The sequence below is a fragment of the Parambassis ranga genome, chromosome 19 (assembly GCF_900634625.1).
Source record: "Parambassis ranga chromosome 19, fParRan2.1, whole genome shotgun sequence".
Lineage (NCBI taxonomy): Eukaryota > Metazoa > Chordata > Actinopteri > Ambassidae > Parambassis > Parambassis ranga.
The window spans coordinates 12,950,900-12,966,674 of record NC_041039.1 but is presented as its reverse complement, the minus strand read 5'-3'; the positions used below and the strand labels follow the sequence as shown (position 1 = coordinate 12,966,674).

At 41.2% G+C, this 15,775-nt stretch overlaps 2 protein-coding genes across 4 annotated transcripts; both read left to right on the top strand.

Moving 5' to 3' along the window:
• Positions 1-1,744: 1,744 nt before the first annotated feature.
• Positions 1,745-6,924, top strand: pgghg (protein-glucosylgalactosylhydroxylysine glucosidase). 2 transcript variants are annotated; one of them, XM_028431144.1, is made up of 14 exons: positions 1,745-1,970; positions 2,331-2,659; positions 2,728-2,938; positions 3,014-3,449; positions 3,539-3,658; positions 4,506-4,637; positions 4,715-4,826; positions 5,376-5,448; positions 5,532-5,668; positions 5,761-5,894; positions 6,029-6,124; positions 6,196-6,293; positions 6,387-6,598; positions 6,699-6,924. In XM_028431144.1, the coding sequence occupies exons 2-14, from the start codon at positions 2,416-2,418 to the stop codon at positions 6,773-6,775; spliced, it is 2,082 nt and encodes a 693-aa protein (XP_028286945.1). In that variant the 5' UTR covers positions 1,745-1,970; positions 2,331-2,415; the 3' UTR covers positions 6,776-6,924. The 2 variants fall into 2 exon arrangements, with proteins under 2 accessions (XP_028286945.1, XP_028286946.1); XM_028431145.1 differs by having other exon boundaries at positions 1,959-2,098; positions 2,183-2,659.
• A 622-nt stretch (positions 6,925-7,546) lies between these two features.
• On the top strand, positions 7,547-15,273 carry incenp (inner centromere protein). Of its 2 annotated transcripts, XM_028430858.1 has the most exons (21): positions 7,547-7,736; positions 8,570-8,718; positions 8,875-8,985; positions 9,089-9,684; positions 9,774-9,804; positions 10,070-10,163; positions 10,262-10,382; positions 10,462-10,495; positions 10,662-10,746; positions 10,842-10,982; positions 11,134-11,151; positions 11,659-11,768; positions 11,847-11,967; positions 12,060-12,164; positions 12,277-12,443; positions 13,233-13,353; positions 13,691-13,789; positions 13,951-13,986; positions 14,204-14,266; positions 14,360-14,516; positions 14,998-15,273. In XM_028430858.1, the coding sequence occupies exons 2-21, from the start codon at positions 8,579-8,581 to the stop codon at positions 15,171-15,173; spliced, it is 2,526 nt and encodes an 841-aa protein (XP_028286659.1). In that variant the 5' UTR covers positions 7,547-7,736; positions 8,570-8,578; the 3' UTR covers positions 15,174-15,273. The 2 variants fall into 2 exon arrangements, with proteins under 2 accessions (XP_028286659.1, XP_028286660.1); XM_028430859.1 differs by lacking the exon at positions 11,134-11,151.
• Positions 15,274-15,775: the final 502 nt, after the last annotated feature.

The window sequence follows — 15,775 nt, the reverse complement described above, 5'->3', positions numbered from 1 at the left end:
AAAATTGCTGTCTTGTCAAAGCCTATTATGCGATGAATGGTTTTAATTATTGCCATTGATAAAGATATTATTTTTCATAGTTTTACATCGTCAATTCCTCTCTAACAAAAGAGCATGGTTATGTATATGTGTATAAATGTTAGCCTTGAATAATACCCTAAAATTCCATGTAGCCTTTCTTCACATGTTGGTTTTCTAATATATTAAATGGATGTCTGCACCCTAATAAAAAAATGTGTGTTTGTAGCAGCTGCTTGGTTATTATCCACACTAGTAGCAGTGGAGTTTTTATCCACTGCAATTGTGAGCAGCAGAGGCTGCAGTCATCCAGTTGTTCACTTTCATGTTTTATGGTACATGTTTGATTGTCTCAGTCACACTGTATTTGTAAAGTGTCCATTTTTCTATTTGCTGGCAGCCAGATGTCCCACATCACTAAGAAGGAGGGGACAATAGGAAAACAGACCAGCTGCAACACTGCAGTGCTCACACTATGGTCCTAACAGAGGAAACAGGGCAGCGCAGATGTATTTACAGTATGTTTGCACTGTTACATTCATTTACTGCTTCTCCCAGGTGGACAGTATATCACAAACTGCTTGACTGACATCACAGAAATTAGTGTCATTACGAGTGCTGGAGTACTCAGACATCTGGGGAAAGCTCTGTGTGTGTGTGTGTGTGTGCTTTTTTGAGCTACTGACCATTTGCACTGAAGTGCAGTTAACACAAGTCATCCATCTGTTTGTCTCATCCAAGAGCAGAGAGATGGACCGCTGTCTTGTAGGGTATAGGAGTACTGACAACAAGCTAAGCTCCTAATAAGGGAGGGCAGGCTGGCCAGGCGCTCTCTCTGTAAATATCCCTCAGGTCTGAGAAAGACAGAGGAAGGGAACTGGGGAGGAAGAGGGAAGCGGATGGATTGCAGCCTTATATGGACAAAGCACTGCTTTTCCCAGGGTTTGTGGCTCTGACCCCCGGCATGAAGCCAGATGCTGCACAAATGGCTCCTTGACGCCACCAAGAGGGGGAACTGATGCAATGCTGCAGTCCAAGAAAATGTGCTTATGATTGGGAAAGCAAAACTAAGATCAACATTTAAAGTAGGCTCCAGAGCTGCAGGCCCTCACATCCAGAGGCCTTTAGGTTGTTTGACCTTGCAGTGTTTTGGTTAAAAACTGGTAACAGCATATGGTGGGATCACATCCTGTCTAATATATAGAAAAACTGCTGCCTGTAGCTCACAAAAAGCAATCAAGTAGACATAAAATTAACAGCAGTAGATGTGGACACATCCTGACTTTCAACCCTACAGTGTGACTTATGTAACAGAATAACATCTGCCTCGTAAATGTCAGGTTTACAGGAACATTACGCAGCTGCACCCGCACCCGCACCCGCACCCTCACTTTTTTATCTGGGCAAGTCAACATGAGCAGAGCAGAGCTGAGAAGAAGGGAAGCTGACATGATTTAGGTCGGAGAGAGTGACGTGATAGTTCTCAGAAAAGATGCAAATGTAAACACTCTCATGTAACCTGGAGAACATTATTCTGCCTTGGCCAAGTGTCCCTGCTGCTTTAATTGTAAATATGTAAGCATAAGATGGCAGCCATATAAACTTGGCTTGAAGAGACCAAACGGTGCATAATCTAATAAGCACAACGTGGGTTCACCCCCCACATGAAATCCATGCCGTGTTTTTCTGCAGACCGAGTCCAGGTTTTCTGTATAGCACAAAGAGCAGCAGGGCCTCCTCCTACTTGACACTACTAACTTGGATCCACTTTATCAACAACTTTTTTCTGTGGTCTTTGCTTTCAGACTTGACATCAGAGCACATTAGAGATATTTTACATGTTAAGCTGTTAAGAACCAGAGCTTTGGGAGTTTCCCTCCATGTTTTGCCTGCACTTTGGTTTTTACCCGCATTCCTCTTTGTTGCAGAAACAGATGCTACTTCCTGTTCACGTGAGAGACTGAAACATTCCCACTGCAGTAATGTGTTTAATGGAATTGTGCAGGATGTTTGTGCTGGCAGGCTGCTGACAGAAACAACTCAGCTCAGCTTGATCATTAAGATTGTATCTGCATATTATGTCAGTATTCAAACTAATTAATGTTGTCAGGTTTGATGTGGATTTCATTTCAGTGTTTTTTATTTTTATCTCTGTCTTTTTAAGTTTCAGCTCAGCATTGTGAGGTCACACTAAGACACATCTTATGACACAAACGTGTCAAAGTACACAGTCTACAAATAGCCTCAGTTGACAGGAGCCTGTGGAAAGTGTGTACTGAAAAAATAATTTAGTTTCTTATTCTCTTATTAAGAGTTGACAGTGTGTTAATTAAAACTGCTGGAGACCTTCAACAACCCTTTGACTGGAAAACAATTTCCAAAGATTACCTCCCCATCATGTCCTGTGACGCGGACCCATACATCTTCACCACAGACACTCTACCCACCAACCTCCGCTTCCTTCCTCCACTGACCAATGGGCTTCTAGGCTGGATGGTGTACAACAACATCATGCATATGGGAAGTGTTTACAACGGGGAGGGTGGACGTTGCCACAGAGCTGACGTCCCCTGTCCTTTGGCTGTGAAGCTTGAGACAGACGAACCTGCTCAGCACACCTACAGCCTGGACACACACACAGGTACAGTATCTGCAGTGTGTGGGATGTTTGAGTTGGTGCTGAGAGTTATAACTCCTTTTCTTATCCAGGCATTTTTAGCCACACTCTGAGCACAGACAGCTTTACTGCATCACAGTCCTTTTATTCCCACCGATATTACTCCAACATGATGGTGATGGAGGTTCTGCTGGTGCGTAAGGTGGCCTCGGAGGAGCCACACACAGTTAAACTGCTTAGTTCATTCACACCTCAGAGCAAAGACATTGCTTTCGAGTTTGGCCCTGATTACAAAGGAGGAAGGTGAGGTTAGCACAATTTTTCTTTCATTATCAAGTGTCAAACCACTACACAGTCTACAATTGTCCTATTCCTCAGTCACATCCAAGGACAGACAAAGGCAGCTGAGTTCCCAGGAGGTTCCTGTCCCACAGTGCACCTCATCTGGACTCCGATACCCACCACTCTGACACTGATACCAGAGCAGAGTCAGGCTCGCTGGGGCTTCATTCTGATTGCGGCCAACAGTTTAGACTCTGCAGAGGCCAGTTTTGATGAGGGCCGGAGCCTCATGGCAACTGGTAACCTTCGCCCATCTCATGAGAAGGCCTGGAAGGAGCTGTGGCTGCAGAGCAATGTGGAGGTGGTGGGGTCAGAGAGGCTCTGCAGGGCTCTGATTGGCTGCATGTTCTACCTACTCAGTGCCTTCCCATCCATACATGACAGCTCCAAATCTTTTGGTGGAGTCAGCCCAGGCGGGCTCTCTAATGGTGGGGATGGTCAGGATTACTGGGGCCATGTGTTCTGGGACCAGGTGAGGTTATATTCTCCACTAATATCAACCTATCCTTTTTGTTTATGCAGTATGATATACTACACAGTGACCCTACCTTTCTGTGACAGGACATTTGGATGTATCCTGGAATCGCCCTTTTCTACCCTAAGTTAGCCAGAGCTGTGCTGGAGTACAGAGTGAGAACCATTGATGGTGCTAAAGAGAATGCCCAGATGCAGGGATATAAGGTATGACTACTCAATGACAGAGGTGAAAAAAGTCTTGTCACATTGAGGTTACACTATAAGCAGGTACTCTGGCCAACAGGTTGCAGTATGTCTCTGTATATACCTGTATTTTTATATGTTACTATGTTTATGAATAATAATAATAATATTAATAATTCATATAATGATTTATATTGTATAATGACCATCTGTTCATTACGGTATGACTCTAAATGTTCCTTTATAGCAAGCACAACAAATATCACTTAAAAACATACAAAGTCCACAAATATAGGTGCAATATATTCCATCCAACATGCTACTAAAAAGCCTGGGACCCTTTAAACAAACATTTGAAAATGATCACTTGAGCTGTTTCATGCTGGAGGAAGACAAAGACAAAAAGTGCTTTTTCTTTATAAATATTAACATTAGTATATTATCTGTTACATTGTGAGAATCAAGCTGTGAAACAGAGCAGTAACCAATATGTCTACATAAACCTGATGTGTCTGAGAGATAAACGGGAGGACCTTCCTGAAACCTGTTATCCCTTCCTCACTTTCTCAGAAAGCGATCATAATCTTAATAGTCTTTGAGAGTCCTGGTGCGTTCATGGTGCCTAGTTTTTGAGGGTACATATGAAGAAGGGTTGAGGGGAGAATTGACATTTCTAGTTGTTGTTTGTGATGTTTTTTCTTCCTTAAATTATTTCCTTTTACAAACTGCGTGCTTTAAATAATGTTATGTAGCTGTCAGTAGTTGCAGGATCAGAACTAAAAACCTGACCAACACAATGAATCCATCTAAGTAGTGTCAGGGCAGGAAGTATATTGTTAATGACTTTGTGTGGATCTGGTCTTTACAGGGGATAAAGTTCCCGTGGGAGAGTGCTGTATCTGGGAGAGAGGTGTGTCCAGAAGACATTTATGGACAACAGGAGATTCACATCAATGGAGATGTCACGCTGGCCTTCCAACACTATCTCTACCTCACCGAGGTAAATTTATTGTACCCACACTCACCCTCACATTGTCAGCCCTGGTGTCGGTGTGCCTGAGCCTGCTGTTGTTGCAGGATCTGTCCATGTTCAGTGAGGGACGGGGCAGCGAGGTGATCTATGGTGTGGCTGATTACTGGGTTTCCAGGGCGACGTGGTGTTCTGAGGACCAGAAGTATCACCTCCTAGGTAAATACCATTGTTAGAATGATGTGCTTACACTTTATTTAATTAGCTTGTCATGGTTGCCTGGCTGGTTGTTCTGTGAGAGTGCCTACCTCTAGAAAACTTTACACACTAATAAACACTATAAAACCTTTAAGACCTTGTCTGCACATGGACAACATTGGCTGCCATCAAAGAAATATAGATTTGAACTTTTCAAACATTATACATTTAAATACCTATATATGTATTTATTGTTCTTTGATATATGCTGCTGCCACTACAACCTAGTTCCCTTACGAGGATTAATAAAGTAAATCCTAATCTTACGGGTCCCCCGGGAGGAGAACCCGGGGGAGACCCAGGATGTGGTGGAGGGACTATGTCTCTCGGCTGGCCTGGGAACGCCTCAGGATTCCCCTGGAAGAGCTGGAAGAAGTGTCCGGTGAGAGGGAAGTCCGGGCGTCTCTGCTTAGACTGCTGCCCCCGCAACCCGGCCCTGGATAAGTGGTTGAAGATGGATGGATAGATGGCTCTTAATCTTAATGCTGTGATTCAATTTGTTGCATTCAGGTGTCATGCCACCAGACGAGTACTACTACAATGTCAACAACTCTGTGTACACAAACACAGTGGCCAAATTCAGGTGCAGTACTAGTTCTTTGCATTTGCATTTTACACACTGGCCCATGAAACTCATACTATAATACAAAGTTTCATATTTATCAGTCTTGAGTTTGCTGTAGAGCTGGCTGATCTCCTCCAACATCCTGCACCAAAGGAATGGCAAGAAGTGGCTGAGCAGATCAAGATACCTTTTGATGAAGAGTCCCAGTACCACCCAGAGTACGATGGCTATGTTAAAGGTCAATGTTTGCACCTTTTTAGACATTTAGCTGCATATCAACAACAAGCATGCAGAGCATAATGTTATGAGATCTTTCCGGATGTCACACAGGTCATCCAGTGAAGCAGGCGGACACGGTAATGTTGGGCTATCCTCTTGGGCTGCAGATGTCTCTGGAGGTGAGAAGAAATGACCTGGAAGCATATGAGCCAGTAACAGATCCTCAGGGTCCAGCCATGACATGGGTAAGAGAGACACAGACTTATTGCTACCACTGTATTATAGAGGCAAAAAGAGTTCAACGCACCAGCAAATTAGGAAAACATTCAAACATTATTTTTGTTGTAAAAACATTTGCACTGTTACTTTTCATTGTCAGGGTATGTTTGCAATTGGCTGGCTGGAGCTCGGGGAGTCTGAAAAAGCTCAACATTTACTTGAGAAGTGCTTCAACAACATCCAGGGACCATTCCAGGTAACTGTGGAACTCACACAAACTCCCACACAATGACAACATGTATTGAGTGAATGTGCCTCTCCTCTCAGGTGTGGAGTGAATCATCTGATGGCACAGGTGCAGTCAACTTCCTCACGGGTATGGGAGGATTCCTGCAGGCTGTGCTGTTTGGTTATACTGGTTTCAGGTCTGTTAATCAATCCTCCTGCCATGCACTGTGAATACATACACAGCATGCACGCAGTGGTACATTGCTTCACTGCATGTGTTTATTTTGTAGAGTTCAGAGGGGATGTCTGGCCTTTTCCCCACTGCTTCCTAATGATATTTCCGAGCTTTATGTTCGTGGTGTGAACTACCTTGGGAGTCAGATGGACTGGCTGCTGAGGAAAGGTGAAGTATGCATCATACTGAGGGAGCAGGCAGGCAACACTAAGCCACAAAATCTACAGGTTGTCCTAAAGAAAGGAACTAAAATTCCTCTCATACCAGGTAACACACTAGACTAGAACTAGAACTAGAACATTCATGACCAATTCAGTTTCCCAACCCTCTCCGATTCAACCTGACTTGTATATATCTATGTTTACAGGGCAGCCAGTAACATTTCCTCAAGAGCCTGGGTTCGTCTGTAAATTAGATTCGATGTCTTCCTGCTGGCCCTTCTGAAACCATTCCATTTCGTGAAAAGTGAAAACATGGTAATCAAGTTATATTTTAGGTTGTATGAATATATACTATCCTTTTAAAGTCAATGAAGAAGGGACAGGAGAATTTAAGTTTATTATTATGCCTACCACACAGCATGGCCACATTTAAGCATGGAAAATAATGAATGAATACAATACTTTCAATAAAATGCAATCAAATGTATGGGTTTGTGGACTCACTGGTTTTTGTCTCTGACAGTTGTCTATTTAGCAACTGCAAGCTCACCGGCAATCATTTCCTGCACTTTTATTTACAATATTGACTTGGGCCACCACAGCCTTGTTTCCTGCAGAGAGAAAACTACTGTTTTCTAGTGCGAGACATCACGTTTAAACAAACATTTAAGGCTCGCGGTAAGTATGTAGAAATGTACACAATAAATGTACACAATAAGTAAATTTATTGTGCACATGTCTAGTACTGTTTTTATCTTTAAAATGTTTCAGTTTTACTCATATGCAGCACAGCGAAAAGGCTTGCTGCTTATGCAGGAGGCTGGGAGGAACAAGCTGCCATTGGTTCATTTAAATCTGAGAAGCACCGTAGCCCCGCCCCCGACTTCAGTTGAATATGCACGGTTTGTATTCACATGTTGCCCGGTGGCGGACTCCACACAATTTCTATCTGCCGTTTCCGGGATAAGCCCCGCCCTTTAAATATTCTGCAGCGCTCAAATCGAACAGCTCCTTACGTCAGAGGGACTCTCGGGATTGGCTGGTGAGGTTTAAACGCGATATAAACGGTTTCAGCGGGTCAGCCAAGAGCACTGCAGTTATCGGCCGGGATTTTCAAACAGAGGAGACTTTACACATGAGAGTGGGACTTTTATTAAGTTCAGCATATTTATATATGCGACTGTTTTAGTTTTTAGAATAAGCAGCGATCACCGAGTTCCATTTCAGCGACTTGAACATCAAAGGTAAAAAAAATTTTGATGTTGAAGAGCGTTAGCTTAGACAATGAACGTTAGCTGGCTAATAATGTGAGGTTAGCCTTTAAACACAAGCTATAACAGATAAAGGCGTTATTTGTTAATTTAAGTCAGAGCAGCACACCTCATACCTTGCCATTTACGCTTAGTAGTCTTTAATATTGTGTTTATTGTATAAGTGTTTAATATTGGCGAAGCTAGCATGTTGTTTTGGAAAAGTTAGCTGGCTAGGTTCGCAGTCTATGTTCAGTCGCAGTGTAATATTAGGCAAATATAAAGATGCTGATTCTATAATGTTGTGTCAGTGCTGCTGAAACAACAAACAACGAGAAGTCATTTATTGTCGGCCGCTGTAGTGTTAAATAACCACAAGTTGTCATGTCATGCACTGAGCAGAAATAGAGGACACTGCACGTTCAACTCACAACAGAGCTGACAATTAAAACAAACATACACAAACTGATGCGGGTTAGTTGTAGAGGAGTTGTTTGTGAAAGTGAAGAAACGGAAGAAAGGAAAAAGGGATGAAGACATCGAGTATTTAATAGACACCGTTGGTCTCCTGTTAAGCACAAAAACATTATATTACACACATAACTAATGGAAAAACTAATGTGCTATGTAAACATTACGTTTTGAAGTCAGTTCAGTCTGGATTTGAAACAAAGATTCTATTCCATATTTCCCAAGGAAGCTTCCCGTTATGTCCATAGTTGTTAAGGCTTTGTCAATGGGCTGCAGCCACTTTAGTGGTTATTGATGTGTCACTGATGACTTGTTTACCATGTTATAACTGCAAATTTCATACTTTTTCCTCTCAGGCTGTCACCATGAACTCTGTTACAACAACTGTACATTCCCTCATGCAAATGTTTGATGCTAAAGCACAAGCATTCATCGGTGAGATTGATAATGTCCACATGGTTTGGCTTGAGGAGATCAAACAAGAAGCTGATCGCATGTTCTCAAGGTAGGCTTAAACCCTGTCATAATATTCAGTTGAATGAAGTTCTACTTGTCTGCTTTGTTTTTTTTCCCCATGAGTTTCCATGTTTTATAATAATGTGGTATTTGTAAATTGTTGGTACACCCATCTTTGACGTGTTGTGTTTTTTTGTTATTACAGAGATTTTAATACTGAACCAGAATTGATGCCCAAAACACCATCACAGAAAAAGAATACTCGCAGGAAACGTGTGTCTGTGGGGCGACAGGAAGAAAATCAAGGAAGGCGAAGGTGAGTTTCTTAAATTACTGTTACTCCATTTTTCATTTCCTTAAAATGGAGCAAACACACCGAACACTTAAGTGATTAAATTACAATTTTCTTTTATGTCTAGATTTTCAAAAGGAAGGCGCAGTAACCTCCGTGGGTCCTCTGTCAAATCACTAAACTTTATTCCAGAAGACAATGCTGCTACTGAGGCTTCCACCTCTGAAACCAGCAGTACCACACAGCCTAAACGCACCACTCGCAAAAACAAACAGGTAAAGCCTGAGGTTGCAGAGGAGGTCAGTCAGTGTGAACCCGGTGACAAAGGTGAAGAGGAACAGAACAAAACACCAGAACTGGTAGAGAAAGATGACAAGGGAAGTGCTGAAGTCAAACCTGATGGTGCTCTGCCACAACCCCCATCTCCATCTCCGCCCTCGCTTGAGCCTGTCGTCATTATCTCTTCAGAAGAACGACTGTCTGCTGAGCTTGCTGTAAAGCCAGAGGCTTCTCCTGGTCGCACAGCGGCTAAGATTCCAATAGCTGGAACTTCTCAGAACTCAAGGCGCAGCTCTGTGCGATGCTCTCTGAAGCTACGCCACTCGCTGGCTGGTCTGCGACACAGTATGACGCAGGAGTCTGTTCGCCGTGCTTCACAACGCTCTATGCTTAAGAGAAAGGCTGCTCGTGCAGGCAGTTCGACGTGTAGCAGCAACCTTGATGGTGAGACATAGCTGGCATTGTGTATATAAATTCCCACACTTCTTGAGTCTAAGCTGTGTATAATAATCACTACTTTTTTCATATTGCAGATAGTTCATGCACAGAGGATGATGAACAAGTGTGAGTAACATTTCTTCATTTTTTGCAAATAACAATCAAATCAAACAAACTTAAGGTCATAAGATATTTTTTAGTTGTTAGTGTCACAGGCAAATACAGGCTGCTGACCTCTTCTATCTTATCCTTTCAATGACTCTTGGTGTGTTTATATTATTGGGAAGAATCCACTGTTGTACAACTTTTCACAATAATTTTCGTACCACAAACTACACTATTGATTTGCATTTAGTGTTTCTTACCTGTGTAAATGTATGCACTGCTATAGAATGCCAGAAGAAGCATCTGCTGACACAGCTGATAATGCCACACCTGCTGACACAGATGAGGCTACACCTGAAAAATCTAAGGAAACTCTAAAGGTGTGATAACATTTGTGTCTTAATTAAAATTAACTTTGAAATCAAATTTTCATTAACAATGAACCCTTTTTTCCTCTTTATTTATATTTATTAAACAGTGTGTACGTCTATCTGTTGGGCGCATTACTCGTTCTGTGGCTGCAAACTCTACTGCTCTGGCATCTCCAGCCAACTTGTTTACTAATGATTCAAAAGTGAGCACTCCTGACAACAGAAAAGGTAAACAACAAACAACTTTTTACTTTTTTTTAAACCTTGCACTAAAATACAACTTTCTAAATTCATGTTTGTCTTTCAGTTGTGGCTGAAATGCAGCAGACATCAGCTCAGAGGTTAGTGCTGTGTGTACAATGTATAAAGTGTAATGATTGTTGTGTTCTGTCAATACCTTATTGGTTTTGGTAGTTGTCCTAAATGACAGAGGAGAATACTGTATGTATGTCTGCAATGATATGAAAGAACATATAGAGAACTTTTGCATTGTGTCTCTGTCTTTAGGCCTCGCCGCAGTGCTAAACGCAAAGCTCCAGATACTGTAGAAAGTCCTACAAAGAGATACTCTCCTCCCAAGAAAAGTCAAAGTGTAAGATTAATTTTTTTTTTTTTTTGCTTAAATGTAGAGTAGCCCTTGTCTTTGAAATGCTTATGTATGAAAACATCCTCTGTGATGCTGTGTAGGCAATCAGACCGAACATGAGGTCTTTCCTCCACACTGTGCAAAAGAATCAGTTGCTGATGATGACTCCAAATTCCCTTGGCCGGACTGCTGTCATCAGGTCTTTCATCAAACACACCACTCCTCTAAAGGTTGATCCTAAGGTGGGTTATGCACTCAACACTTTTTGTGTTCCCACAGAAAATGCAAGTTGTTAATAATGTCAATACTTTGGTTGCTTTTGCCATTTTAAACGTAGGACATTTTGGATGAGTTTTGTTGAAATCTTATTTGGCTTTGTTTTCTCCTCCTCAGTTGGATGTTGGTATAGTGGTAAGTGCATTGTTGAGGCACTGTATGTTTTGTGGGCATTTGTGGTGTCTAATAGTCCTGCTGTGCATCTTGGTTAAACATCTCATTTAGCGCAATACCTGGAGGAACCCCTTTCCCACAACCATTGATTTAAGGCTCTGACATTGTAAAGAGATTTCTAGAGGTAACCGCTATCTCAATGAATTACTGAGTTTGACCTCTGGCTGTAGAACCAGACTACAGGATACAAACTTGTGTCATTTTACAAGGTTCATGTGTGGAAGGGGCCACCATATGCCACATTTCCTGTCCAAATTCACTTGTTGATGGTGTTTAATATCCTGTGGGTAACTAAATGTCATTCTTTGCCATCTGGTATGATCTAACATGTGTTAAAAAATAGCTAAAATAGCTCTGGTAACCTCACCGTTTGTCATCTTGTGTAATCAGAAGTTGAAATTAATCTTATCCTCACATTTTTAGTTCGAATTGTCTCGTTGAGGTTTCATTAAAATTCTCCTTTCTCAGACAAAAGAGCGCAGCAAACTGGAAGCACTAAAAAAGAAACAGGAACAGGAGCAGGAGAGGATGAAGAAAATGGAAGAGGAAAAGAAAAAGAAACAGGATGAACTTAAAAGGTTGACATCTCTCAGAGTCGGTAATCGTATTTTAGAAATGTCTTTATTGTTTTAAATGACCTTTAAAATCTGTTTTAGGAAAAGGGATGAGAGGTTAAAAAGAGTGTTTGAGGCCAAAGTAAAAGAAGAGCTGAAGGAAGAAGAAAAGAAAAAGAAGATTGAGCAAAAAATGGCTCAGATTGGGGAGAAAAATGACAAGGTATGCAACAGGTTTGATGCCTCTTCATCTGTATATTCAGCTAAAAATCTACTTCTCTGATGTACTCTTCATTTCTAATACGATGTTTGCAGCGTCTTGCAGATGACAAGACCAAGAAGAGATTGGCCGTGAAGCGTCAGGAAGAGCTGGAGCAGAAGAAGAAGTTGGAGGAAGAGGCCAAAAAGAAAAAGCAAGCAGTGAGACAACTCCTTTATTTGTGGCTGTCAATGAATACAATGTCTTCCAATGTGTCCATGCAGATGTTTAGCCACAAATACTAAGGCACTTGATGGTGTTTGACATTTTCAGGAAGAAGAAAAACGGCAGCAGGAGTTGCTGGCCAAGAAGAAGGCAGAGGAGGAAGAGGAGCAAGCTCGTAAGCTGGCTGAAGCTCAGAGAGCACTGGAGCTGAAGAGAGAGCAGGAGCGTGAAAGGGAGAGAGAGCTAGAAAGAGAACGACAAGCTGCTGCAGAAAGGTGACCTTTTTTCTTTTCTTTTAATGATCAGGTTATCATATTTTGTCCCAATTTGCAACATGAGGGCTTACAAAAGGTAGAGATTAAGGCGACTTGGATACATGTAACTAGGGATGCATCGAATTTTCGGCCACCGAACGTTATTGGCCGAAAATGGCCCAAATTGCATTTTTGGTTTTTGGCCGAAACACGTTTTTCACTGAAACAGAATATTGTTTGATGATGCTCCAGCATGTCTGTGGTGGCTCTTCTTGTTCCATTTGAGCAGCTAACTAAAGAGATCTGCTCCTCTGATGCATCTGCAGATGACGTAATTCTTTTAAATGCAGCACTAAAGCGTCTAAGTAAAGAGACGTGGAGTGAAAACAGTGAAAAGTACACTCGTAGTCCGTCAGCACGCATTTCACTACTCGGATTTTCTGCACTTCATCATGCTATTGATCCGCGTTATAAAGCTCATACTTGGAGGGTACACAAAATGATCCAGGCCGCGTGGATGCCTAGAACCTGCTTGGAGACAGGGAAGGGCATAGCGCGCCCTCGCTGTCTGATATGTTCAGTCGTTTTGTTTCTGTTTTCGGCCTTGGAATCCTCATTTTCGGTTTTCAGTTTCGGCCAAGAATGTTTATTTCAGAGCATCCCTACATGTAACATTCATATGATCTTTCATGCTTCACAATGGCACCATACAAACTAACTTCATAACTAAGAAACTTAGCTTCAACAAAAATAATTTCCATATACCCCAGATTGTTTCCTTTACATGATGTTTTGGTTTGTGTCCTCCAGGGAGCGTGTGGAAAAAGAAAAAGCTCTCGCTCTGCAACGTGAGCTTGAGAGGGCAGTGAGAGAGAAGGAGATGAAGGCACTGGAGGAAAAACGGAAGGCGCTTGAGGAAAAAAGAAAAGTGGCAAGTTTTTTTTCTTTGCAACAAAAATTTGTTCTAATTGGGGATTTTAGCAAAGACACATAGTTTATAATGCAGAGATCAGATCATGTAGGTTATAACGCCTACATGGTGATGGGAATTGACAATTAGTTGCATTTATAAAACAACAAAGGCAACAAAACGAGCAATTGGTGGCATCCAATTCGAACAAACATTTTGACAATGGCTTTGATAGATGTGTCTAGATGTATAGACCATTCGTACAGCCCCAAGTTATAAATATTCTTGGCATGTCTTTGTTACTCCAGCTGCTCATCTATCTGGTTGCTCATTAATTCTTTTTTTTTTGTTCCACCAGGAGGAGAAACAAAGGTTGGCTGCAAAAGAAAAAGCTGCTAAAGAGTTGGAAGCTGCTAAGCAGAGAGAGGCTGCTGCTAAAGAGGCTGCTGCCAAACAGGTACAATTACAGAGGAAAATAATTAACTTGCAAAATCAATGATGATTCTGAAAACATTTTCTTAACCTTACACAAGCAGAGCAAGGAGCAAAGATGTGGAGTGTTTCTCTAAATATGACTAAATGTTCCTCTGTTTTTTTTCTTCCCTGTCTGTTGTGCAGACCTCTAGCTGCCTTAATGTGACTATGGATATGGAGGTAAGAATCTAACCACACCCTCTTGCTATAACTTTTCACATAAGCCTCGGTTAAACATGTTATTACGTTTGGATTAAAGTCCTCACCAGTGCGAAAGGTCATGTTGTATTTCTCATGTCTAATTGTTTTAGTGACAGTGTTTAAGCCACATGAATTCTTGACCTGAGTGTTTTTAATGGCTCTGTGTACATAAAATTGCAATGTTTTTCTCTTTCAGCACTCTGTAATGAGCACACCTGTAGGGAAAGGAGGTGGCCTCAATGTGACTGTGGATATTGAGGTTGCTTTTTTATTTCCTGTGCCCTGCAGCATCTCATCAGTGTACACTTAAATGATAGATTATAATGCTTCATGTTTCCTCCTTCCTCTGCAGCAAACCTCACCACAGTCATATGTCATCACACCAAAGGGCGGAAATAAACCTTTAATTATGTCCAAGAATCCTGAGGATTATGGGATGGACCAAAACAGTGACGACTCCACTGATGATGAGTCTGCCCCCAGAAAAGCTATTCCGTCCTGGGCAGAAGGTATGTGTGACAGTCCTAATGTTTCAAATGCAGTCAATCCCATAATTATGAGGGATATACCGATCCCATATTCAGCATAGAACCGGTACTGTGCAAAATTTCAGGATTGGATATCGGACAATAAAACTGTAATTATCCAATTTATTGGCTTAAACTATTGTTAGTTTAAATCTAGGCAACTGCCCCCCCCCCCCAAAAACGATCCTTGAGTCCAATATCATGTAAATACTTACTTTATGTTGGACGGTCGTGCTAGTTTGTATATATATACTAGTTTGTATTCTATACAAGTATTATTTAACACTTTAAAAGACTAGAAAAAGGTATCGGATTGGAATTGGTATTGACGGATACTAAATTTTGTGTTATCGGGCATGAAAAACTGGTATCGTGCTTTCCCTAATTATACATAAATGATCATTTCATGCTTATTAGCAGTCCTTTACTAACGGATCTTCTGATCTTGCATTCTGTCTTCCAGGCCCAAATTTGCAGCAAACGATAATGAAGCAGTACTTCAACCCTCCTGATTTAGACTCCTTCTTTGGAGTAATCGAGCCACCAAAACTGGAAAACATCTTTTACAAAAGCAAGCCTCGATATTTTAAACGCACTAGCTCTGCAGTGTGGCACTCGCCTCCATCTGGGACCATCTAGTGTCTGTATGCTGATACAGATATTTGTATGTAAATACACTGCTATATAAGTTTACTTTTTAAGCTTCGTTTCAAATAAAGTAATAATGTTGATTTCTGAATGTTTTTAATTACATTTGTTTAAATTTAGAATTCTATTTTCATGGGATCTATTCAGGCTTGATGTTTTGCACGGTGGTGGTTATCTTTTTATATATATAAATGACTTCACATTTATACTAGAATTGTCCAGAGTGCAAACTTTTTTTTTTCTCCCTAAATTGTAGAATTGCTACATTTCTTTAAGTACCGTAGATGATTTGATTACCTGCATTCTGCAAAAGAATTTTAGCTTTTGGTGTTTAAAATATGCTATACATTTCATACATAGTAACAGGATGTGAATGTTCTTTTTGTGTAAACCATAGACTATATTATACAGAGCAGTAACCTGATGTTGTGATTGTTGGTCAGCATCTTTGTTGCTTTTTAATGATGCATTACAGCATACATACTATTGCTCCAAGCCTGTTTTATTTGACAGCTGTTTTGTTTTTTAAACCCAGGTTTTAGATTTGACATTTTAGACGTACAGACAGCTGTATGAAACGTAGTCTTTATATA